Source organism: Athene noctua, chromosome 1 (assembly GCF_965140245.1).
Source record: "Athene noctua chromosome 1, bAthNoc1.hap1.1, whole genome shotgun sequence".
NCBI classification, from domain to species: Eukaryota; Metazoa; Chordata; class Aves; order Strigiformes; family Strigidae; genus Athene; species Athene noctua.
The window spans coordinates 260380328-260405194 of NC_134037.1; the positions used below are offsets into that span (position 1 = coordinate 260380328).

Sequence of the window (24867 nt, forward strand, 5' to 3'; positions counted from 1 at the left end):
GTAGGATTCAGCACACTTTGCCATCTCAGAGTTACAATCGCTTGTTTCCGTGGCATGTATTGATTCCTGTGCTATGTATTGACTGTCAGATCTCTTTCTTGTCATTTTATATATGTTCTATGCAATATCCAGATAAGATTTCGTAGTGTTTTCCCCTTCCTCCTGCTAAATTCTTCAGTATGCTGCCAACACCTCTGACGCTGCCTGTTTTGTGTCAGCTTACAAGAATGAGTTTAAATCAGTTGCTTTAAATCCATATTGGACTATCTGTTGTTGTTTTTCATGGGTTTTTTGACTGTGTGTGCACCTGTACTGTAGCTGAACAAGAAGTTGTGAAGTTTTCAAATTTTAATGGATTCATAGTAGCTGCTACAGGGGAAAGTATGCACTGTAACTGTGCAGAGAATACAGAACCAGGAATTAAGAAGTATTTTGTTGTTGATTATAAAATGGCAAGGGTGGTGCAGAATTATCTGTGATTACTTAGAGAGAGGGTATGAAGTGGAGGGGGATGGAATACCAAAAGGAAAGTTGTAATTGCTGTAATAGCCTGTAAATGATGAAGCACATAATCTGACTAATAGTCAGGAAATTTTCTTTTAGATCCATCTCTCAGCTTGACCTCACAACAAGCAGGTCAGACAAAAGTCCCAGACTGGCGGGTAAGATACGATCTTGTATGAGTAGAGGGAGAGGTTGACTGCTAAGAACAACCTGATAGAAATTTTGCCACTGATTTAATTATGATCAGGTTTGGGCATAATATGTTACCATGGCAATTGTCTCTTAATTACTGAGTTCTCACAGGGATAGTACAAACGAAAAACAAACAAAAAATCAGCAGAAATGTTTGATCTTTTCTACCACAACTGCAAATGACTGGGTTTGATGTAGAAATGATTGGGAGACATTCTATGACCCAGACCATATGAGTTTCATTTAGATCATCCTCATGGTCCTGGCAGCAAAACTGAGGGAAAAGGAGGAGACAGATAAGAAGAGAATGCCTAAGAATGTAATCATTTACAATTTAGTGAACTAGATCCTGATCTAACTGATATCTTGGCTTCAATGGAATTTGGTTTGGATTTACACTGGTGTAAACAGGATCATATCTGATCCAGATCTGGATCACTGAACCTTATTTGGCCACAAGAAATATATCTGGCATTTCCTGTAATGTGTGGTATATCATGTCACCATAGTATTTGCATCACTTACTACATCACTTGAAACTTAGTCAGCCTGCTTTAGAAAGGCAATTAATAGGGAAAGAGAATTTTTTTTAATGTCATGTTTGATGTCTTTCTTTCAAGGGTAACTTCCAACCTCCATCAGATTGTGGTTTCATTCTAATTTAAAACATTAGATTCAGGGGAAGACAAGGTAATCCATCCCAAAGAAAAAAAATAATCAATGCAAGTAGGTGTAATTAGTAGTACTTTCCTCTCGTAAGTCAATGGTGTAGAAAGAACAGAAAAACCACTGCAGACTACATTTGTTCTTCCTAATGTATTGTGACTCCCTCACAGCTTTTATAATGAAGTTGTTTAGATCTCCTCTAGGAATGATATGTCTTTTTTTTTTTTTTTCTGGTTGAACATACTGACAGGCTTTAATATGCCATGAATAATTTTATCTATCAAGAAAGATCCAGACACACAGACTCATGTGGGCAGCAGGAGTTTTAATTTTCTTATTTGTTGAAAACCAAAATAAACCTGTGATGAAGTGCTTACTTCACACTTCATGTTTTTACTGAGTTTATTACATATATTTATAAGTGTAAATCCTTGGGGATATTCTTTCTAAATCTGAACTTGCTTCCAGTCCCTGAGAGGCTAGGTACAAAGATTTGTGTGCTATATACGTTGTTGACTGCTCCTTTGCATTCATTCTGATTTGCCAAGAGAGCACTCTCTTCTTGACAACTTAGTAACATAAATTAGAAAAAGGAAATAGTAGTAGTAAAAAGATGAGAACATGACTACTCAATGTGTTTAAGTTTCTCCACCAGTCAGGTTTTTTGTTTCATAAACTTGAGCTAGTGGGAGTAGGCATAGCATAAATCAGCATCTGAAATGGAAAAAAAAAAACAAACACAAAAACAAAAAACCACAACACAAAAACAAAAACAAAAAAACCCAACAAAACAAAACAAACCAAAAACCACAGTTCTTTTTGGACTGCTCCTTAGCTGCGTCTTTTCTGGATGTTGATATAGAAGCAAATGTTTGACCAATAATAACACAATTTCACACAGATTTTGTCTGATGATTTTATGTACTTATATTAGTTCATCGCTCTGGATACCTGGCAGTTTTGGAGTACTCCACACACTTTATTTTCTTTCTCCTTTACATGTTGCTGGAGTCCTCTCCTTCCAGTCTTAACTTGTCCAGCCTCGAGTATTGCTTCTGTAAGTTGTATCAGAGCAGTATCTGGGCAGGTCTTCAGAAATGCTTGGGATCAAATGATTAGGGAAAAGCATAAGAACATGGTATGTACAAGCATAGAGTGGCCTTCACATCTATAAGGGAAAAAAAAAAAAAGTGTCCCCCTTGGATTTTTCTATATAAAGAGTGAGAATTCTTCTTCTTGCTGCTCATCAAAGGTCCCTGTGTCTCAAGCTGTGTTTTACCAGAGTGGTGAGGAATCCCATTGGCATAACTCTGACCCTGGCTCAAAATTAAAACCCAGTTGCTTCTGGCACTGAGTTCTGAGCGATAGATACTATCCTGGTATCATACTGCATCATCAAACACTGCTATGCAGCTGCCCCAGCACTGACCCCTTCGGCAGCAATCTCTTTTGCCCAGGTGAGCGTATGTGGGTCAGACAGATCGGGCAGGCTGTACACTTGCACACCACAGCTTAGGGCACAGTGTGTTCCTGTATCAGAAAGTTACAGCATATTAAAGGTTATGAAAGGCTGTTCAGATCACTAGTGACCTGGAGTCTTTGCTAATTTTCCCTCAGAAAACCATCTGGTGTCTTCATTGTGCTGGTCACTGAGTCTCGGGACAGCCTCCCATAGCTCATACAGCTCTAATGGCCAAGTTGCCTTCAACTGCAGATAAACCGTTCAAGCCACAATGCTGTTCCACGTCAACCAAAGCTTTATTTCCGCTTCCGTACCTGTTCATTGGACACTCTTTGTAGGTAGAACTCTTTTTGGAGTCAGCAGAATATTTATCAGTAATTCCAAGTCAGCTAAGAGCTGGAAATACTATTGATACTGGTGCGTGGATCCTTGCCTGATGTGCTAGAGATAGTGGTCTCTAATGAAGGATGCCAGCAAGCGACAGCCAGAGACAGCTTCCGCAGAGGATGAATCAAAGTTTCTTGATTTATTTGGATACAAGTGTTATTAATCTGCCAGTCTTCAATTCTAAATGGCTAATTATCAGACATCAGTGGTGTGATGCAAACTTTTAATTAACATAAATTCTCAGAATCCATTGATTCCCACTGGACTGCAAGAGGGAAGTTTAGAGTGACTACAAACTTTGGTGACAAGGATGCATATAGAGAATACATCCCCTCCATGCAGTTTGGATGACTCCCAGTGTTTCTTCCACAATTTTGACACCTTTCATCATTACGAGAAGGTCATTTGACTAGAAAAGTCTCTCATTGTAAGCTGTATGCTGTCTTCTGTGGATGATCTCATGGAGATCCTGTCTTTTAGAAGAAGGAAGGAAAAGAAGGTTCTTCTAAGTGTCTGAAAGACAATTTAGGTGATGAGTCACTTCACTATAGCTTTTATACCGATTCCTAAAAATAATGGAGCTTCCTCCATTAAGACAGAAAGATGATCGTAACCACTTTTTTTTTTTTTTTCTCCCCATAAAATCTTGAACTCTTCAAGATGAAGGCAGCATTTTACCTGAAGAAGGTACATATACTGTCTGCACATGTAGTGACTTAAAGTAAAGCAGTAATTTTGTCAGGTTTGTTAAAGAATGTTTCGTAATTCTTATAACAATCTATATTTGTCCTCCCAATGCAATCACCTTCTTCTTTAACCGTGTTTCCTAAGAAAATAAGGCCTAAATGACTGTATTGCCTGTCTGCTTGACACCCTGCACATATTTTTTTTAACTGTTGGCCAGTTTCGGCTGTTTGATGGGGGAGCAGAGGTCTCAAATATACCAAACACATACAAGTTTTGTAGAAATTGTTGCCTTTGTGGAAGAAAGAACCAGGAGAATTTTTGCCATTCTTTTTGTCAGCAGCCTGCAGGTCAGCCAAAATATGTGTGCCATAATCTTGGTCAGATATTCTCTGTAGTACTGTGTTTCCTCTCCTTATTCCATTTGAAGGACTCTTGACCTTTGTAGAAAACTGTCTCTTGGCCAGCCTTTCTACCCTGCCACAGCAGCACCATGTTGTATGTGGGTTCTGCAGTTACAGAGGGATTACACAACTGCTGGTCCCCACTGCCTGTTGTGCCTCACATACGGAAATAAAGGCTTATTCAAGGTGCATCCTTGGTCTCAGGAAATATATCTGTCCGAAAGATAATGATCCTGAATGCATGCAATATGTGTCCATCAAGAATGGAATCAAAATGGACCACAGACCTTGAAGAATTCCCATTACTGCCATCCAAAGTGTTTCCTTTTGAAAGCCTGGAACATTTGGGCTCAGTCATCCAATTTTAATTGCCACCACAGAGCCCTGCATGTTTTACTAGTCTGGGTTTTTTTGCTGCTTTTCTGGTGTTAATCTCTGTACGACAGCAAAGCTTTTACCAAATCTTTCAGATCTCACACACACATATTCCTAGCTGGAGGCAGGATTGGCCTAGAGAAATGAAATACATAAGTTCATGTGTACTTAGTCACAAATCTTTGTGCTCGACTTTGTTTTTGTTATTTCAGAGTTCACTATTTTAATGTACAAATCAAGCACAGGCCCTTTCATCATTTCATTATATTTAATTATAGTCGTAATCATCTTAATATGGAGTCCTGTTATCAGATGCTCTTAACTAATTAATGCTGTAAATTACTTGGAGAATCTAGGGTGAAAGTTGCTATGCAATAAAAAATATTATTTATGTTTCTGGCTCTCAGTGTATACCAGATAGATTGTTTGAAAAGCATCATGTCCCAAATAGGGAGAATATCAGTTTACTCCTCCACTAGACACTGCAATTACACAGAAGCTTTTGGGGTTTGTAACTGACAGCTTTACTACCATGGATTTCAAGAAATAGAGAGTGTAAATTCCCTGCTGCCCAGAGTTTTTTTATGAGGTCAGGCCATCTCTTGGCCCAGAAGATCCTGTCAGAGTTGGGTCTATGGGTTCACTTCAGGGAGCAGTCTGGTGCTTTGCCTAGGATTCTTCCAGTAGATAACGGGTTGGATTGGGTAGGAGAGAGGTGCAGAGGAATTTGAGGATCTACTTCCAGCCCCCCTGGTGTATATGGCTTATGATATCTGGTTTTAAGGACCGTTTGGCAGGGCTTGGGGAGTTCAGATTTGGGTGATGGGGGAAGGTCAGGGATGGACCGTTGATAGTTGATAATTGATAGTTCAGAAAGAAAAATTGATAGTTCAGAAGAAAAACTGTAAAAGAGATGAAGACAATCTGGTCCTTCTGTCGATTTTCTTCAAAGCTAACCTTCCCCTGCCTCCCTCTTTCTCTTCTTCTCTGGCTTCATTTATAAATTTTCAGTGTGATGTTTTTTTCTGGCTGCAGTTGCCTGTTCCTCACTGACCATATTCACAAACCTGGATTATTTGTTTTTCTCCAGTGAGGCATCTAATGCTGACTAATCTCAGTGCACCCCCAGCTTCTAAAACTTTCCTTAGGAGCCACATACTGCCCACACCGTGCACAAAACTGCCGCTAACATCAAGAATTACCTTGCAGATCAAGGCGAGTATTGACAATATAGGAGTTTTGCTGCAGATCAAGGGCGGTATATCTCTGTGGGAGTTTCTGCTCATTTCTTTCCAAACGGTTACACTGACAGGGAGGTAGGCTACTAGATTCATGACAGCAAACACAGATCTGTCCCTGTCATGGTTTGATCACTGGAAGTGAAGAATAAAGAAAGTCCTGCCTGGTTTCCACTAGTAAAGTTCCTCTCAAATGTTAAACTGTTTTTTTGCAGAAGATGAGTTGTGAAATTCCAACCTTACTAAAGTCTTTCAGAGTTTTGCAGCTGTCTTCAGAGGAGTCAGGCCTTCATCCTTCGTGCAGCAACTGTCTTGTTCTTTGGCAGGCATGATGGTCTTCCAGTGATGAGTTAAACAATTGTCTCCTGTAATTTGGATATCAATTGGGTAAATATGGAAAGTGCTTTAGGAACCCCTAGGATAAAAGTTAAGTAATCCAAAGTTCTATGCATAAACATATTCTGTGAAATTTAAGCCTTACAGTGAAAAATATCCAGTCACTATTCATTTAAATCACATTATTAAGTAATTGTTCTTCTGCTGCAGAAATGTATTCTTTGAAAGAAGACCCCTCACAGTAGACTGAATAACCTGTGTTATGTTAGCATTCCTGAAACCCTCCAGCCAGTTATTCATCCCACTGTTTAATTTACAGCCTGTGGTTTATGATGGGTCTGTTCCAGACCATACATCATTCAGCTAGGGGGTAGGGGAGGCTCTGGGACTATGAAGGGAAAAAAAAACCCAGTACCTTTATCACACGTAGTACTTGAGTTACAGATAATAAAATATATCTTTATGATTATGTCTTTAATTAAACCAAAAAATTTTGTCACCCGCACAGAGTTGTGCCAGTTGGTGCCTGTGGCAGATAGTAAACTAATTTTAACAAGATTGTCCCTAAAAAAACAAGGCAGTATTTTAATACGACTCCATACTGAACTTGATTTGTTCTGTTTAAAAAGAGTTAGAAGCGGTATAAATCTTATTGAAATGCTTCCAGTATTAAGCCAGTATAAATTGTTTTGCTCAGTGAATAATTACGAATGTTTGAAACCGAAGTTTCATATATAGTTGAAATATATATTGCCAAGATACCTGAAGGTCATATAAAATCCCCTTTCTACACCAACCAGTTGTTCTACTTCTTTGACAATGCACATATGAAATTACTGTTTATTGTTTTGATCACACTGAAGCCCTTGATAATATATAGGTGCGTGCATGCGTGCACCGTCTTCATAAATTGCTGATCCTAATTTCTAGATCATGCCATACTCACATTTTGTTGAACAATTTTATAAGAAAATTATTACTTTATTTTGACATTTTTCCTAGGAAGCTCTCCTAAACTGCTTTGGAGAATGTCAAGAGCACTTACAGAAAGTAATGAAAAGAACCTTAGAAAATTCATCTTTTGTGATAATCTGAGCTTTAAAGTCACACGCTTCATGCCAAAGTGTTATCTGAGTGCATTGTCACTCTCTTGAACAGCCACATGCTAAGGGAATTGTCAGCTAATATTGGGCTTCAGTTAGTGCTAGGACTAAGTATTTCCACAGTACATTATTAAACAAGCTAAGCACCTGGCTTCAGGGGTCGGCACTAATATCGTTGATTCAGGGCTTGATTTTAAATTTTTTTGTGGTGATTTTTTCAAGGTCACAGAGTGGCACAGTGCCATGGGCGTAAATGGGAAATGGTACCTCACTTCTGTTTGTGCCTCTGAAAATCTCCCTGTTGGCGTACTTAGAGCTGTCAGTAACCCAGTGGCAGTTTCACACATGGGCAGTTTGTAGGCTTGTGTCTATCAAGTATGACTTGCAGAAATAGAAGTGCCTCTTTCAAACTTTTTCTGTCTCGTGCACTTGACAATAACTGCTATATAGCCTGCTGCAGTGGTTTTTCTCAGTTTCAGAAGAAAATCCCAATAAAGGGATAAATAATTATTTAAGATAATAAAGAATAATTCTGATTGATGCAACTTTTTTGCAATTTTTTTGGCTGAAAAGCTGGGGCAGTCTTTTTATTCTACAGGAAACCTTTTTATTCATTCATTCATTCATTTATTTATTCATTTTAAATTAACCCATTTTCCAAGATGAAAGTTGATGGGCAGCAAGCATCACTTTAATGTGTGATGCCAGTAAAGGCAATACCTGTTGCCATCCAGGTAGGGGAACAAAAAAGATAAGATCAGGAGTTAAGAAAAGATCAAAATCTTTTAACTATAACATGGTTTTTCTGTCTCTACAGGACTGTATACATTTGTACACACCTGTCTATCTGTAACAAAGCAGAGATATATGAAGGTACATTCAGAATAATAGAGTAAAAATTAACATCAGAACATGTAGAAATGTCTTTATGATCTATTAATATTTAGGACTGTGTGTATTTATAGTTTTGTTGGTGTCTGTTACATGCTAGAGATTTTTATCACAAAAATGCAGAAGAAAAAAAAAAACTAATGTGATAAATGAGGCTAACCATAAATGAGGCTCATTATGAATATTTCCTCTCAGAAGTCTGTTGCCAGAGGGACTGTATTAATTAGTACTGAGATATTTAAGGGTGGAGGTGTTATGAATAGACAGACAAATGTACACACCGAATAAAGTACACTGCTCTTCCATCATGGTACTTTTGTGAACAAAAAGTGCAGCATTGCTGAGGGGTATCTTGACAGATTCATAGTTTTGATTTTCTTTTAGTGGCCTCTTCAAGTGTTAATAAAAATATTAAAGTTTTATGTCTGTTTCAGAATTACTTGGAGTGCAGCCTTCTGCCATTGTGCTTCCGAGAATGTCAAATAGAACCTGAAGGGAAAGGTCATGGAGACCAGCTCTCACAAATCAGATTCCTGTGCCAAAGGGAATAAGGTTTTCCACCTGTGCAGAGAGATTTTACACTTAACTGCACCCATGGTTTTCACCAAAGGAAATCAGTCAGCTTTTGTATGCGCGGTGGATGGGGCGGGGGATGTAGGTATTAATCACTGTGACAGACATCATGTCAGTCACAGCTGTCGGATGGAATTGTCACCAGCTTATGTTGGGCTTTGGAGGTATTTAACAGAAATGGCTTTGTTAGAACTTTGAAGGCACCAAAAAAATTAAATAAATTAAAAGGACGACGGGTGTAAGGAGGGGGTAACAAAGGAAGACCTGACAAACTAGTTCTGTACTGTGCAGTGCCTCTGGTTGGTGGCACCTGGGTGGCAGCATGTACAGAAGTTGATCCAAAGTCATGAAAATATCTGCATTTGCCAGCAGAGACCCAAAATAGTTTATTTCAGTTGCTGCCAACATGAAATTTCCCTATTTCTTTCTCTAGAGTAAATAATTAAAATCATTAGTGCTTGTTGGCATTGTGCTACACCACATCATGTCACATTCCATAAGCACTTTGCTGTGAAATAATGGAATTGTGCGTTTCCAGAGACTGATTCACTCACAAGCCTGGAACATGTACAAACAAAAGAGAAAGGGACAAAACCCTCCTTCAGATGTCTGTGCTGTGCAACTCCCTGGTGGCTCTGGGAATTACATTCTCCTCAGAGGTCGGAATCCAGACCCAAAGCTTGCAAGTTAAAACTGAATACGGTAAATCTTTAAAATGTTTTTTGCAGCATATTAATCTTTCACCCTGACCACTCAGAATGCATACCTGGTCCTGTCAGGCAGTCGAACTGCATGGAAGTTGTATGGCTTTGTGTTTGTGAAAGGATGGTGTTTGGATCACCACTGCTAACAACATTGTAAAAATTATATAAAACAGACTATTTCCTCAGCTACTATAAATAGTCAGCTTTGCTGATTGAGCTGGGGATCTGTCAGTCCTGTTTGTGTACAGCTAAGTCACAGCAGCGCTGCAGTTTAGATAAGATTTTTGAAGGGCGTAAGCAAAATAGAGACTGTTTGTTCATTTTATTTTTAGGGAGAAACAGGCAAAGATCAGATCTATATTTCAAAGCTTTTCCAATATAGGTATATGAAAAAAAAGTGCCAACAATATTTGACAGGACTGCGCTGGCAAAATCCTGAGTTTATTTGCTATTACAGCAGCCAAAGGCACCTTTTGCAGATGTACTTTAATTTGGGGAACTGCTTTACACAAACAATTCAGAAATTTGCCAGTGTAACTATACGAGCTAATCGTGTCTGGTTTGGACCAGGCTGAACTGTGTGGTTTTCTGTTTGTTTATATATTTGTCTCTGTATGTTACTGTATGAAAGAACCACACAACCGACACAGGAGACAGCATATGTAGGGAAACCAGTTAAACTCTCTCTGTACAAAAGAGTTCATCAGTGCCTCAAGTCAATAAACTGCAGACATCAGAGAAATGCACCACATTTCTGTCAAGGAGTAATCGTAGGTGTAATAAAAGTGTTTCTGAAATGTGTGGGGCAGGGAGCAGGAATTCTGAGAGATACTTCAATTTTTCAGGCCTTTTGAGGGAGGGATGGCATCCAGCTGCTTGTGCTGAGCTTGTTCAAGATGGACACCATTGAAAGGAGACACGATTGACTGAGCGTGTCCAGAGAAGGGCAACGGAGCTGGGGCAGGGTCTGGAGCACAGGTCTGCTGGGGAGCGGCTGGGGGAACTGGGGGGGTTTAGTCTGGAGAAGAGGAGGCTGAGGGGAGACCTCATCGCCCTCTACAGCTCCCTGACAGGAGGGTGCAGAGAGCTGGGGATGAGCCTCTTGAACCAAGTAGTAAGCGACAGGACAAGAGGGAATGGCCTCAAGTTGCACCAGGGAAGGTTTAGACTGGATATTAGGAAGCATTTCTTTCCAGCAGGGGTTGTTGGGCGTTGGAATGGGCTGCCCAGGGAGGTGGTGGAGTCCCCATCCCTGGAGGGGTTGAAGAGTCGGGTCGACATAGCGCTGAGGGATCTGGTGGAGTTGGGAACTGTCATTGTTGGGTTAATGATTGGACTGGATCATCTTCAAGGTCTTTTCCAACCTAGACAATTCAGTGATTCTTTGATTCTGACACTTGTAAAGGGTAATCATTCAAGTGGCATAGACATTGCCTAATCCTCAGCCACTGGGTTATCCTCGCTGACTGCGGATGAGTCTTAGGGTTTATATAGCATACATTGCAAAATATAAAACATGGGGAGCTGAACACACCTTTTGACACTTTTCAGAAGTACTGACTTCGTGCATCTCTTAGAAAAGAGAGTGCTGCAGGCTCCCATTTCTTCACAAGGGAGGTTGCAGTTTTAGGCACACGTGTTTAGAAACTTTGGATGAGTGTGATTTGTAGCAATTTAAAATCAGAGCACAGACGAGCCATCCTTCACTCAAGCCAGTGGATTTTCTTGCCTCACGTTAGGGTGGGGCCCCCTGTGGAGATGCAGTGGAGATGGGTTATCCCCAGTCACTTAGCTGGAAGGGAGCACGTGGAAGCCCTCAGTGCTGTCAAAATGGCACAGCAAAGTGCTCTGAGCATCCTCCTGAAAATTAAAAGAGTTGTAATTACAGCTTTTCAGACATGAGAACCCAGACCCGAGGGGCTGAGGGCACTATGAGGATGACTGCAGTATCTCACCAGTGGTGAGGCTCACAGTCCGTTTTTATCTTTGTGGCATTTCTTAGAGGGAAGGAGCTATAACAATGCATGTTATATATAGAAATATATGTTTATTTGTTTCTTTATATGCCTAGGCCAGATAAGCCAGCAGTTCAACAGCTTGAGCCTTCAAAGCTCCCATTGCCTCCCGTGTGTGGTATCAGGGCAGTTAAAGATGTTCCTTTTCAATAAGCCCTGCAGAAAATCCAGTCTCCAGGGCTGCAAGCAAATTTGCTTAGTTGAGCACTGTAGAGGCTACTTTCCCATGTTTCCAGTAACTTATTTAAGAACTTAAATATGTTATTTAAATTTAAGTAACTCATTTACACTCTGCCAGTATTCTGCGTTTTTTTCCACTTTCCTCTGTGTTTAAGGCAATGATTCTTCATAAACTGTCAGAGTCTAAATAGCAATACTCTGCCTTGATTTTATTAGTCTGTGATTCCCTTTTATTAAGTTAAATAATGAACACCACGGGTTAAAAGTCTGCATATCATCCTTTGACAGTGACCCAGACCTTTTTAAAAGCATTACTTGTAGGGCGTTCAATTCAATCAGATGCATACTGATGAAAAAACAACCACCCAGAGCTCTCGTTGACTGTGTACAGCCAAAGCTTGACAGCCTAGCATCAAGAAAAAAATTGATTTCAAACCCGAAAGTCAATATTTTGCTTTTGCAAAGGCACTTTGGCACTTGAGAGGAAAGTTTGCATGTAATGTACACATTTGATGAGGAAAATACAGAGGAGATGGCTTGTTTGGACTTGATTTGGTCCACCTGTTGCTTCCTATAAACAGTTAAAACCAATGAAGTGTTAATCTGTGAAGCCAGAGAGGAGCTTCAACTACTTTTACATGTGCACATACACCATCTAGGCACGCCTGATTTTTGATGAACTCATGTAAACAAATGAAGTTGCTTAAGTATAGGTATAACTTGGAAATGTTTCGGAACGAAATCCTCATAGTTTATAAAGCTGAGACTTGTCAATCTGTAACAAGGTGCCATTTTATCTGCCGTCTGGTTTCTAGGTTCTCCATTTCCACTTGTTACTGGTTACAGTCTGTGTGCAAGATGAAGAATGATTGCTTTTTTTACACATTGTACACTGCTGAGGTCAAGTTTAGATTTCGATAGTTACAGTCTTTTTTCACTGGTCCTGGTATATGTAGCTTTACCAACGATGTCTAAAATATTTCTGGGTAGTGGCTGGAGACATTCACAGAGATACTGTAGGTAGTGTTGTCATGAAAATTCACTACACTTTTTATGTTCTGCAACTCTTTTGGTATCCACTTATTGTAGCACTGGTTATTGCAAATTCAACGTCCAAGTTGCACGTTAAGAGGAACAATTAAAACTACTTACATCTGCATAACCATTTTCTTCTATTAAAAAGTTTCCAATGCTTGTAGGATTTTTCTGAACAAAAGACTGTGCCAAATTTACAATACAGGTGTGCACAGGAGGGGTTTTATTAGTCTTTAACAATCCATAAAACATAGTTGGTTGGATGTCTCTGCATATAGCATTACAAAGTATCAGTGAAATACAAGGCTCAACTTCAAGAAGACTCTGGACCGGAATACTCTCTAGCACCAGGACACACACACTGCTGATTTTAACTGCATGGTGAGGACCGTGCTTTTCTCTGGTGAGAGTCCTGGATGGAACAGCAGCTCCCTGTATATGCTGTTACTTAAAATATAATAGAGAAAAAAAACCCATCAAGGTAGCTTTCCTATTGTTTTGTTACTTAATGGAGATCATACATTAGTTCTCTCATTTCTTTCATGATTCAGTGTCATTTTGTGGCTTAGCATTTTAAAAACCAGCAGCACAAGATGTTACTACAGAAAAAAATATGTATTTCGCAGCATGGTGCAAACACTCGATGGTAGAAGCAGCTTGTCATAAGTCAAATTCAACAGATATGCTTCTTAAAGAGAGCTTCAGTCACTCAAATTGTACCACTAATTCCAGCAGATAAATCATCTGAATACTGGGTGACCTGTTTCACTCCATCTCTATCAAATCCTGTTAGTACGCAGTATTCTGCAGTAAATTCCTGTGGACTGGATTCCTCACTATCGTACCCAACTGTCCCGTGTAGACAGAGCCTGTTGTAGGACATTCCTTGAAGGAGGAAATTGTCCTCTATATTGCAGAGTATCAGTAACAACCCAGGAGAGCTGCCAGTCAGAGAGGGACCTGGGGGGGTGATTGACAGCCGGCTGAACAGGAGCCAGCAGTGTGCCCAGGGGGCCAAGAAGGCCAATGACATCCTGGCTTGTGTCAGCACTGGCGTGGCCAGCAGGGACAGGGAAGGGATCTGAGCCCTGGGCTCGGCACTGGTGAGGCCGCCCCTCGATCCCTGGGTTCAGTTTTGGGCCCCTCACCCCAAAAAGGCCATTGAATGACTCGAGTGTGGCCAGAGAAGGGCAACGGAGCTGGGGCAGGGTCTGGAGCACAGGTCTGCTGGGGAGCGGCTGGGGGAACTGGGGGGGTTTAGTCTGGAGAAGAGGAGGCTGAGGGGAGACCTCATCACCCTCTACAGCTCCCTGACAGGAGGGTGCAGAGAGTTGGGGATGAGCCTCTTGAACCAAGTAATAAGCGATAGGACAAGAGGGAATGGCCTCAAGTTGCACCAGGGAAGGTTTAGACTGGATATTAGGAAGCATTTCTTTCCAGCAGAGGTTGTTGGGCGTTGGAATGGGCTGCCCAGGGAGGTGGTGGAGTCCCCATCCCTGGAGGGGTTGAAGAGTCGGGCTGACCCAGCGCTGAGGGATCTGGGGGAGTTGCGAACGGTCAATGTTGGGTTAATGGTTGAACTGGATGATCTTCAAGGTCCTTTCCAACCTAGACAATTCTGTGATTCTGTGAGATGGAAGTGCTTGGTACAGCAGAGGTGCCATCTTTGCACATTGCTTCAGCTGAGTCCAGATGTTGCACATTCAGCTGAATTCTATGCAAATGGGAAAAAAACATTGTAGCTGATCCTGCCTGTCACCAGAAGCCACCAAGGCACCATCTGAGCACTCTCTCCCATTCTGATTTTTCTCCTCATATTACACCATTATCTGCCAACTTGGGGGTTAAATATTCTGCTTGCTTTTCATTTTGTAGATGCCGTCATTGGCTTTGCCATGTGTCTGACTGGGAGCCTGTTTCTGGCAAGCTGTCTCACTTTTAACAGCAAACTCTGTGCCTTCTACAAGGGTGATGGGGAAGACCCAGTTCAATCTTTCATAGTCCACCTGACCTTAGGTGGCTCATTAGATTAATGAGTGCAGGCACCCCAGCTTCCATACCCAGTGGCACCCAAAGGGACAGGGAGCCTATGAAGGTAATTTCAGCCGCAGGGTGGTGTGAGTGCTGCGAGTGTACATCTGCACCAGATTGAAATGTGGTCCTGGAGCTGAAACAAGGATCTTCGCTCTTTCAGTTGAACGCAGAGTTCATTATTTAAAAAAAATAAAAAAATAAAAAAATTGTTTCCTCTACAACGGGGGGGAATTTTTCTGTGTGTGGGTATAGACATGACTGCCCAAAGTCACACTGCCAAGTTAGTCATCACAGCTACTGTGGAGTTTAAGTTCAAGGGAGCAATGAGTGATTCATTCCACCTGGCACTATATACAGTGAGTAAAGAGAAATATTTCCTGTACCTAACCCAGACACCAGTCAGGCATCAGGCTGTCTGAATATGAGCAGACACACAAATGACAAATGTGTGGAGGAACAGGAGAAGCTGGGAAAAAAAAGATGAGAACGTATTTTTCACTCTGAGGTTAGCACATTTGCCCTGAACACAATCCCAAAACCTAATGAATCAGAAAGTGTAATTGTTACATAGAGTAATTTCAAAACAGTACTACTCATTAAAGGTTAAGGGAAAGAACAGGAACATGGGGTTCAGACCTTTTATTCAAATTTTGTCATATTAGCGCCTCATTGGTAATTTTTTGTGTTTCACATGTATTCAGTTCTTCATTCACAGGATTCTATCAAGGCTCTCTAATATCTGCCAAGTACAGGCTTCATTAACTGAGTTATCTTCCAGCTCTGCTTTATCTGTGGTTATCTAGCCAGTGTCAGTCAATGACATTCTAATGTATAAAAAAAAAAAAAAAAAAAAAAAAAGGCAACACAGAGGCAACTTGATTTCTGTTGGTGCTTTTGGCAGTTAGATTTCCAGTGTTTCATTACATTGGAATACAGACATATTTCATGTTTGACACATTTTGGAGACCCCTGAGAGAAAATGAGGCTCACGGGGGTGCTCATTAAGTTCTGAGCTATTTAGACTTTCTCAGTGCCAGCCTGTCTTCTAGAAATGTTGAACTTTATCTCTGAGACTCTTGTTTCATTGGCATCTGGCATCTAAGACTGGGAGGGTTCCTTTGCTGTTGATAGATCTCTTTTGCTGTCCCTTCAAGGTAAAAATCATCCCATAAACTGTGTTGCTTGACTCTGGAGACTATTAGAAATTTAGAGGGGTGGGGGGGGAGGTGTTTTACAAGGTGTTTGTTTTATTCCTTTGTACTTTGTTAGCTTAGCTGGTCCTGCTGAATACCAGATGTCAGGTTTTTCATTTCAACAAGTGGAGGGGGAATGATAAACTCCATGTCTTTTTGGAAACCAAAGGAGAAAACCGCAAGAAGGAAAATGTTGAAAATTATCTCATTTTGAGTAAGCCAGGATAACTTACAAATAGTCACAGTTAGCCACCTTACAGTTGCATAAGAAAGGTCTTGGGGAACCTAGTACAATTATTGCAGAAGCCACGATGTCCTGCTGCTCTATAAATCTTCTGAATTCCTGTGGTGCTGTTGTCCTAATAAAGGCTTGCTGTTAGATGTAGAAAGCTGTATCTGACCTCCCCTCTATCCCACCTATGTGGGATAAAATTCAGTGCTGCCTAAGCATCTATAAATATACAGCGTTTATGTATAATATATAGCAGGATAATCAGCATCTTCCCACTGTATAAGATTCACACACATACGTGATGTAAGAGAGTCACTGCGGCCAGCATTAAGGTTCTCCTTTCCTGTGGGGAAGTACAACCACACACTTTATATCGCTCAGACATTGTAGAACTAGTTAAAAAGAGCATGTTCAAATAAAGGGACAGTTGCAATTTTAGGAAATCAAGAAGGAATTCACTTTGTGGGCTTCCCTTATCCTTTGCAAATCCTGTAGGATCTTTGGTGACCACAGAGGGTAAGAATCTCACCAGTTTTGTCGCATCAAGAAAATCCTGCACAGCTGCAGTAATTTTCAGTAGGAAGATTTCATAGCTTGTGCTTTCATCTACACCTTTTTTCTAATGTTTCTTAACTTGAGAAGAAGGGGAAAAAAAGGGGTCGTAAGGCAAGGGAAATAGTTGCTAATCCTAGTCAAGGTATATTAAATTTGGTAATGCACAGACGTGACATAAGTGTTCAGAATTTGTATATGAATGAAATTAAAAATATTCTGGGAGGAAAAGCTACCTAAATGTCAGAAAAAAAAAGAAATAGAAGCTATAAAATCCTGTGAAAAATCACATAGACCAGAGTAAGATAGATGTGCTGTCTTTACTTAGCAAAGAAATCACAGAGGGTATGCAAATAGAGAATGAAAATGACACATTTTTACTTGATTCGAAAGCATTATCCATAATAGCATCTGCAATGTGTCTGCAATAATAGGGTGTAAATTGGAATTTACATAACAGATCACTGGAAACAGGCTCTGACTCACAGCCTGAAAATGGTGTCTCCAATAGGGAAAGTCAACTGATAGCAGGAGAACTTCACAAAACACCTATTGCATATTCCAGGATTCACCCATTTGCCCCCCTTTCCTGTTTGTGCAGAGTATTCATCTCAGGCATCTGTTGTAATAAAAACTCAAATAACTGGTCTTGGAGACCTTTGGTATGTTGCTCCTGATTATGCAAGTCATTTTCTCTGGGATGAATTAAGTGCTTGTGCGTGGTGAATAGATTGACAGCCCTAAAAACTGGAAATCCTCTATTTACATTCATCTCCCTCAGCCTGGAATTAATGCCCTGGTTTTGTCTTTGTCTGCAAGCAGACACGTGCCCAAGGCAGCAGGTTTTGGTGTGTACTGTGCCTATCTTCTGCCTCTCCTTCCTGCCTCTCAGCAAAGGGGGCCTAGCCAAGCAGCCGTGGCTGCTGCCCGTTGAGTGGGAAAATGAGGCACCCATTTAACTAAGCCAGCGGTAGGATTCTTCCAGTGTTGTTTTTATTACCTCCATGGCCAGGGCTTCAGTTAAGCGACAGTCCCCAATAATATCCAGCCCGAGGAGAGTCGGATGCCTCGATTCACACGGTGCTGCAGAACTGAGGTCAGACCTGATTCAGTTCTGATATTCCTCATCCGTACAGTCCATGGTCCTTGCTCTGTCCTTCCCTTTAGTTTGCTGGCTGATGTACAGAACTTTTCAGGACTAACGAGTGTTAGATCAGAGTCCAGTATGGCATTATTAATTTTGGATGAGCGTTGCTAAGTGAGACTTCTGAATACTCCATTAGGTTCCTGGGAATAATCTATTTGTCCAAGTGTAGATGACCAGCACGGATCTCTTTTTTTTTGAGCTTGTTATTCTCTATTGTACTGATATACAATAGAGAGAACAGCACTTTTAAGGTGTTCCTCTGACCTTTCTCAGAGGATAGCGTAAAATGGATTGGGAACCTGAAAGCGCTCAGTTCTCCCCATAGAATACATACACCTAGTCCCACGTCTGACCTAACAAAGCCAGAACAGAATTAACGTCACCTTTGCAATTAACACCTCCTATTTTTTTGCTAGACCACCTCAACCACCTAGGGCTTTGGTATAATCAGCCATAGCTAATGGTAAGGTGGTGTGAGTCAGTACAGGGTGAGGAGGGAAGGGATGTGTTATCTCACACATCTTTATGTTTTATCTTACACATCTAAATATCCAAGATGCTACAGAGATATTGTAAATACTTTCCCTGTTCCTCTCCTGAAACCAAGTTCTAATCCAGATTTTAGAAGTGTCATCAAACGTCATGGTGATTTTTCATTCACTGTAATTCAGCACTGTGTACGGTTCATTCAGTTCTGAGCTCTCTAATCAGTGTGTTAAGTGTTAGTTTTCCATGATACAGAAGTCTGTCGGGTAAGTATTAGATTGATACCATATACATTTTCTTTCAGATAAGGCATCAGATAAATGTTGTGCATTAATGACTTACAAGCATAAATCTACTAAAATCAGAAAGTAATGTTTCCTGTATCCCACATCCACTATGCTGAACTGTCAGTCTTCCTCCTGTTCCATCAAATATTTTAGTTTTATTTCATTTCCAGAAGACATGGGAAAAAAAAAAAAATCCTTGATACTAATCAAAAAACTAAAAGTCAGCATTAGGTTAGTCTTTCCTAAATGTTTGCCTTCCTCAGTTTACGTTCCTCAGACTGTTGGCTGACAAATACTTTGAGTTTTACTCAAAGTAGCCATATCACTGATATTTACATCTTTCTTCACTGTGTGTTGTTTCATTTTCCTGACACCTCAGTTTTTATGCCACATGTGTTTTTTTCTCTCGGTTTGAGTACGTCTCTAACAATACAAACTATTGGATTTTGTTAAATTGTATAAATCTGACACAGTTTTATGGCTTTCCCTAAACTCAGTCTATGATTAAATGTATTCTCAGTTTTCTTGTTGACTTAGCTATTGAAAGTTCTCTGGCAAAACAGGCAGAACAAACTTCACTGGGAGCTGTATATCCATCATAAAATTGCTCTAAAGTGTTATCTGTCCAGGCTGGTTGTATTTTTCATGCTTTATCACAAATCAGTGTCACAGACAGATTGCAGTTTGCAACCTGCAGTTGTTCATTGGAGTTAACTTGGCTGTCAGGACAGCCTTTTTGCAGTGCTTTAAGCTTTCATAACTTTTGTGCATGAAACTGAACTATTTTTCTAGCTGGCTTGGGGATCAATGCATGTGTCATTAGAGCATATGGAACGAGGCTGTGTTACCCTTTTGAGTTTGATTTAGGATACGTGGCATCCCGGCCTTCATACTTCTTAGGAGTTCCTGCAGAGAAATGAGTGCAGCATGAAACAACTAAAATCGTGAACCTTAAAAATATTTTACTTCTGTTATAGATCATCCTCCAAATCTTCAAAATCATTCAAGACTTAGAACTCCACCACCTCCAATATCACACGCTCACACCCCAAATCAACATCACGCGGCCTCCATCAATTCCCTGAACAGAGGGAACTTCACTCCACGCAGCAACCCCAGCCCAGCTCCCACAGACCATTCTCTTTCTGGAGAACAACCAGCCAGCGCTCAAGAGCCAGCCCATGCTCAGGACAACTGGTTACTTAACAGTAACATCCCACTGGAGACTAGGTAGGTCATTTTCTTTAGTACTTTACTATGTTCTGACTCTGTGTGCTGCTATGGAAAATACACACATCTGTATAGCTAGCTGTTCAGTGTGTGAACTGGTGTTTGGCTTAAGTATTTTGAGTTGTGTTCATTATTCCTTGTGTCTTTTTATGTGGACTAAGAGAACAGGAAATTGCTCTTCTTTCATAAACTAAAAATACTGCCTTTAACAGCTGCTCATAAGGTTATTTTCCTCATTTAAAATTGGAATCAGGATCACAGATTAAAATGTTCGTCTTCTTTTATTTTCCTTTAATGTTGTTTTTTTTTTTTTTTCTTCATATGTGGTAGGATAAATCAATATCCTATTCAAGAAACTGAAATCCGTCAATATATTGAAAAGATTTAGCCTTCTATCTGTGCCTCATAAAGCAGATACTTTTGTAGTACGTCGTTCAGGAAAGGTTGATCTTGATTTATCTGATGAGGAGAGGTCGGCTACAGCATTTTACTGTCCTACAACACTGCTCCAGCAAGCGTGAAGCATTGGATAGCAGGACATCAGCCAATTAATGATGTTTCCATTTAGCATTTAAATTCTCTTCCACCTATGCAACACACAAAGGGTGTGACAAGGATGCACTGAGTTGTTCCAGTTTCTAGCTTTGTTGAGGTTCTCTGTGGGTTCTGAAAAATGGAGTTGTCATACTCCCTCAGCCTCGGTCCTCCCATCTGATGGCGAGTGCATCTACTTCTTGCTGTCCACCTGAAACTCAGTTATTACGTTCTCCAAAGGTTTTGCGTTGCCATTTCCTTGGCTCCTGGGAAGCCACTGCAGATGCTGCAGTCATTAGCCCTCACACATGATATCTTTTTCAGTCTGGAGAGAAGTCTTTCAGGCCTAATGTGGTGCACTTACTTGGCTGCCTTTTTTCCCTCATTTGTCTTACCTTCTCAAACCATCAAGAAAGATTTTAGACAGCAAAAAACAAACTAACCGAAAACTGAGCCAGGGGCCAAACTTGTCACATCACTGCCTGTGGGAATCTCACTGAGATCAGTGGTAGCTGTGTCTGTATCCTGGAACAAAATGTACCCAGTTTTGCCAGCTTCTGCTAAGAAAATGCTTTTTTAAAAATGAGTGCGTCTGTCGATCTTTTTGAGAATGAGTTATGTCTGCCGGCCCTCTGAAATTTCCAAAACAGACCTCAATATCACATTTTATGGCATTTAAGGATAATTAATTTCTCCGCGACTGCTTGATTAAAAAGACCCAACTAAGAAGCTGGATCCAAAAGATTAAAACAAAATTATACGCAAGTACTGCAAGTGTGATTTGGCAACAGTTGCAGTAATTATATAGCGTTATTAATTCTTGAGCATATATACCCAAGCATTGACTTTTATGTATTATTTCTTTGGGAAAAAATAAAATAAAATAAAATAAAATACTTAGGCCCTACTCCTGCAGTCCTTTTTTGAATAATCCCCTGTAATTCTGGAGGAAGACCCGTGCCTTTTTCTAAACCAAGTGTGAATTCTTTAGCAACCAGATAATATACTGATTTAATAGTACCAAGAGATCCTCACATCCTCACATCTGACTGGAGTCTCTCAGAACCCACTGCCTTACAACTGAGAAGGAATGTCCTTGCTGCTGGATCAGTGGAGGAGTGTCGGAGATAAAAGCTCTCTGCTGAAAACATCCAGCCCCCATTTGTCCAATTCTGGTGACAATGAGAGAGGGAGATGGAGACACAACCCTACCACATCTTAATAAATGCAGGAGTTCATAGACAGAACAATTACCTGGCTAGTCCTGGACTGTTCCTGTTCCTGTTCCCTTGTAAATGTGTACATCCTTAAAGACTGCCCTTATTTCTTCTCCATGAAATCGTTGTGGAAGAAAATTTTTCAAGATCTGAAGCAGATTCTACACGTTGAGTTGGTCATATAGCTGCTGTTAACCACACTGGAAGTTGGAGGTCTACCTACTTGAAGAGGTCTTTTCTGCATCATTTAATGAGTTCACTTGCTTCACAAATCAGGCACATTTCTAATTGATCCTCAGTTTAACCTTTTTATTAATTAGATAGAAACCAGGTCATTTCAAGACTGATGATGTGGCTTTCGACACGCTGGTTGGAATGACAATTTTGCCCAGTGTCTCTTCAGACAACAAACATTTTGGAAAAGAATTTGTATTTTATGTCAAACAGCAAATGAGCAAATATACAAAGCACAACTGACGGGCTTTTTTTTCCTTCACCAGACAACATTAAGAAAACAAAACGTGTTATAATGGTGCCATAATGCAAAGAGGCTGTGCTGCATAGATGATCAGTAAATCTGTGACAAATCTCCACACTAATAGTCTGCTTTACCAACATGCAGAGATCTTCCATTTCCTTCAGTGGAAATTCTGTAGACATAAAAGACCAGGCTTCAGAGCTGTTTAGCAAACTTGGATGACCACTTCTGTCTCCTCCATGAAGTCAACCCTCTGCACTGCAAAGATTTATAGAACCAAAAAAAGACCACCACGTAAGAGAATAAAATGTCCAATACATAAAAAAAAAAAAAAAAAAAAAAAAAGTAATAATCCTGGACAAGAGACATTAATCCAAGAATTAAGGCCTTTGAAGTATAGCATAGAAGATTATAGTAATCTCATGTCAAAAATGGAATTGTATTTCTGTTGAATATCCGGGTTTTTTTAAATCCTATATTAGTCAACAGAGAGAGAAAATGTGAAGAAAAAGCTACGTCTTTTAAACAGGGATTGTCAAAGGCTGTGAAACATGCCTACAGTTACAGATTTTGAGCACCCCAGAGTTTGAAGAGTCTTGATTTTGACTGCCGGGGACTCCAGGGAGTATTCAGAACTGGGAATTTAGGATGGTTTGTCACTGCCTGGAATTTTCCATACTGTAACGCAAAGGCAAGCAGAGATGTGTAGCACAAGTATACACCTGACACGACAAGCAGATCCTGTATCTGAGAACTTTATATGTTGCAAGAGGAAGAGCCCCTCCTCTTCTCGCCCTCCTTTTCATTAGTTTCTCTTTACTCCCTTTTCTCTGTTTCTCCTTTTTCCTCTCTTTTCCTGTCTGCCTCCTTTTTTGTTGCTTTAAAAGCAATATATTATCAAGGTTGTCATGAGAAGATCTTTGCTCAGCAGTCACTCCTGACAGGTAAGTCAGTTCCCCCCATATTTATTCCTCACTCTTCCTTCTGTGGCCTCCTTTCTGTTCCTTTACATTTGACCTTGTGGGAGCAAATAAATGCCAACTAGATGGACGTTCGCTTGACAAACCAAGAGTTTTCAGGAGACTTCCATTCCGAGGAAATTTCATGTGGTAATCATGTAAGGTCAGATTCTGCCACCACAACTGATAATGAGAAGGGAGAGTGTTTTGTAACTAGTCAGCTATTCACAGGTAATCTCCAAGGGAGCAGACTCTGTCCAGCCTTCAGTGAGGACAGTCGTGCATTAGTCACCTCGGTGACCCAGCGACCTCTCTGTTACAAATACATACATTACAAGATTATATAACCCTCCCCTCTTCTGTTTTATTGACAATCCACAACTGAAATTCATGGAACCAATTTGACATGGATTTTAACTACTGATGAACTTTTATTGATTGGTGTGTTGCTAGATGCCTTGCCTCTTACCCATTAAATGCTCAGTGCATGCCCATATGTTGCTTCTTTTTGCATTGAATTCAACATCCAACCTTTCCTGCATTCCCAGGGAATGTGAGGAAGCTGCTAACACTTCGGGATGGATTGATGTCTCAAGTGCAATGGCACACAGCTCATGCATGTCGCTCCACTTTACTCCAAAACTATGAGTAGGAGTCACTTTACTTTCATTCAGATCAAGGAGTAGATCTGTTCTGTCAAAGCAGCCCAGAGGCCCCCAAAAGCAGTGAGTTGAGTGAAACAAGTGCTGGCATTAGCAGCAGGAAGAGGAGGAAGTAGAAATGAAAATTAAGGTTGAGGACATTTTAGAAGAGACAGTATGAAGGTTTGTATAATGTGACAGGGCTGGTTTCTCCTGGTATAGCATGTTACCTGAATCCCATTTCTTTAACAGAGGAGTTCTCGTTTGAGTTCACATCATGTCACTTATATCCTCTAAGCGCTTAATCCTGCATAAGTGATAAAGTGTCACAATGCTTTTATGTTCCTTTTGCTAGGTTTGGCCAGGGAATTTATTCACATTCAGGCTTAGATTCAGTTTTGATGCTGAAAGCAGACATGGGCAAAATCAGGACTGTTTTTTGTTTTAAAAAAGATGGGAAGAATGTTCTTTTGCCAAGGCTTGAGAAACAAGCCTGAAGGTGAGAAAGACACAGTCTGTTCCCAGCTGTGCCTCTGACTTAATTCTTTATGTTCCTGCTATTCTCCTCAAAAAGTACAAAGTAGTTTAGCATACGTAGGTCAAAATGTGACTCATCAAAGTACATGCAAGGGAGGCCAGATACTGCAAAATGCCACTATTGCAAAGCCTAAACCAGGCTTTTTCACGTGCAGGCCCTAAGTATCTTGCCTGGTGCCTGTATTATCCAGATTACAGCTGGTGCTCTGGTGTTGGGATTTGGGTTACAGCATAACCTTTTTCCAGCCTCTATCTGCTTATCACTGAGAGACTTTTATTTGGAATACTCATAACTGAGCCAAACTTGCATTTTTGAAACTTTTAAATAACAAGTTATTGCTCCACAAAGGAAAGCAAATTAATCAAATTGGTAATTAAAAAGTTCTCAAATGCAAAACTGAAATGTAAGCGGAGGAGTGGCAGATTTCCGCTGGAAATCCATGAGGATGTTAGATGGAAGTGTGCTACCAAGGTATTGGCCACAGTGGGATATAGATACTGTGCTGTGCCTTGTCAGAGTAACCGTAACACAGATGCAGGAGTATTACAAGGTTACAGCTGTGCTGGACTGAAATCTAGTCTCTTGGATCC

General features: G+C 40.5%; 1 protein-coding gene across 4 annotated transcripts in view; it reads left to right on the plus strand.

Annotated features, from left to right (window-relative positions):
• TENM4 (teneurin transmembrane protein 4) overlaps positions 1 to 24867 on the plus strand; it is a 601586-nt gene that overhangs the window by 363076 nt on the left and 213643 nt on the right. For all 4 annotated transcript variants that reach the window (XM_074918363.1, XM_074918372.1, XM_074918381.1 and 1 more), the window contains exon 7: positions 19658 to 19910. In XM_074918363.1, coding sequence (XP_074774464.1) covers positions 19658 to 19910 — 253 coding nt within the window. The remainder of the gene's footprint in view (positions 1 to 19657; positions 19911 to 24867) is intronic.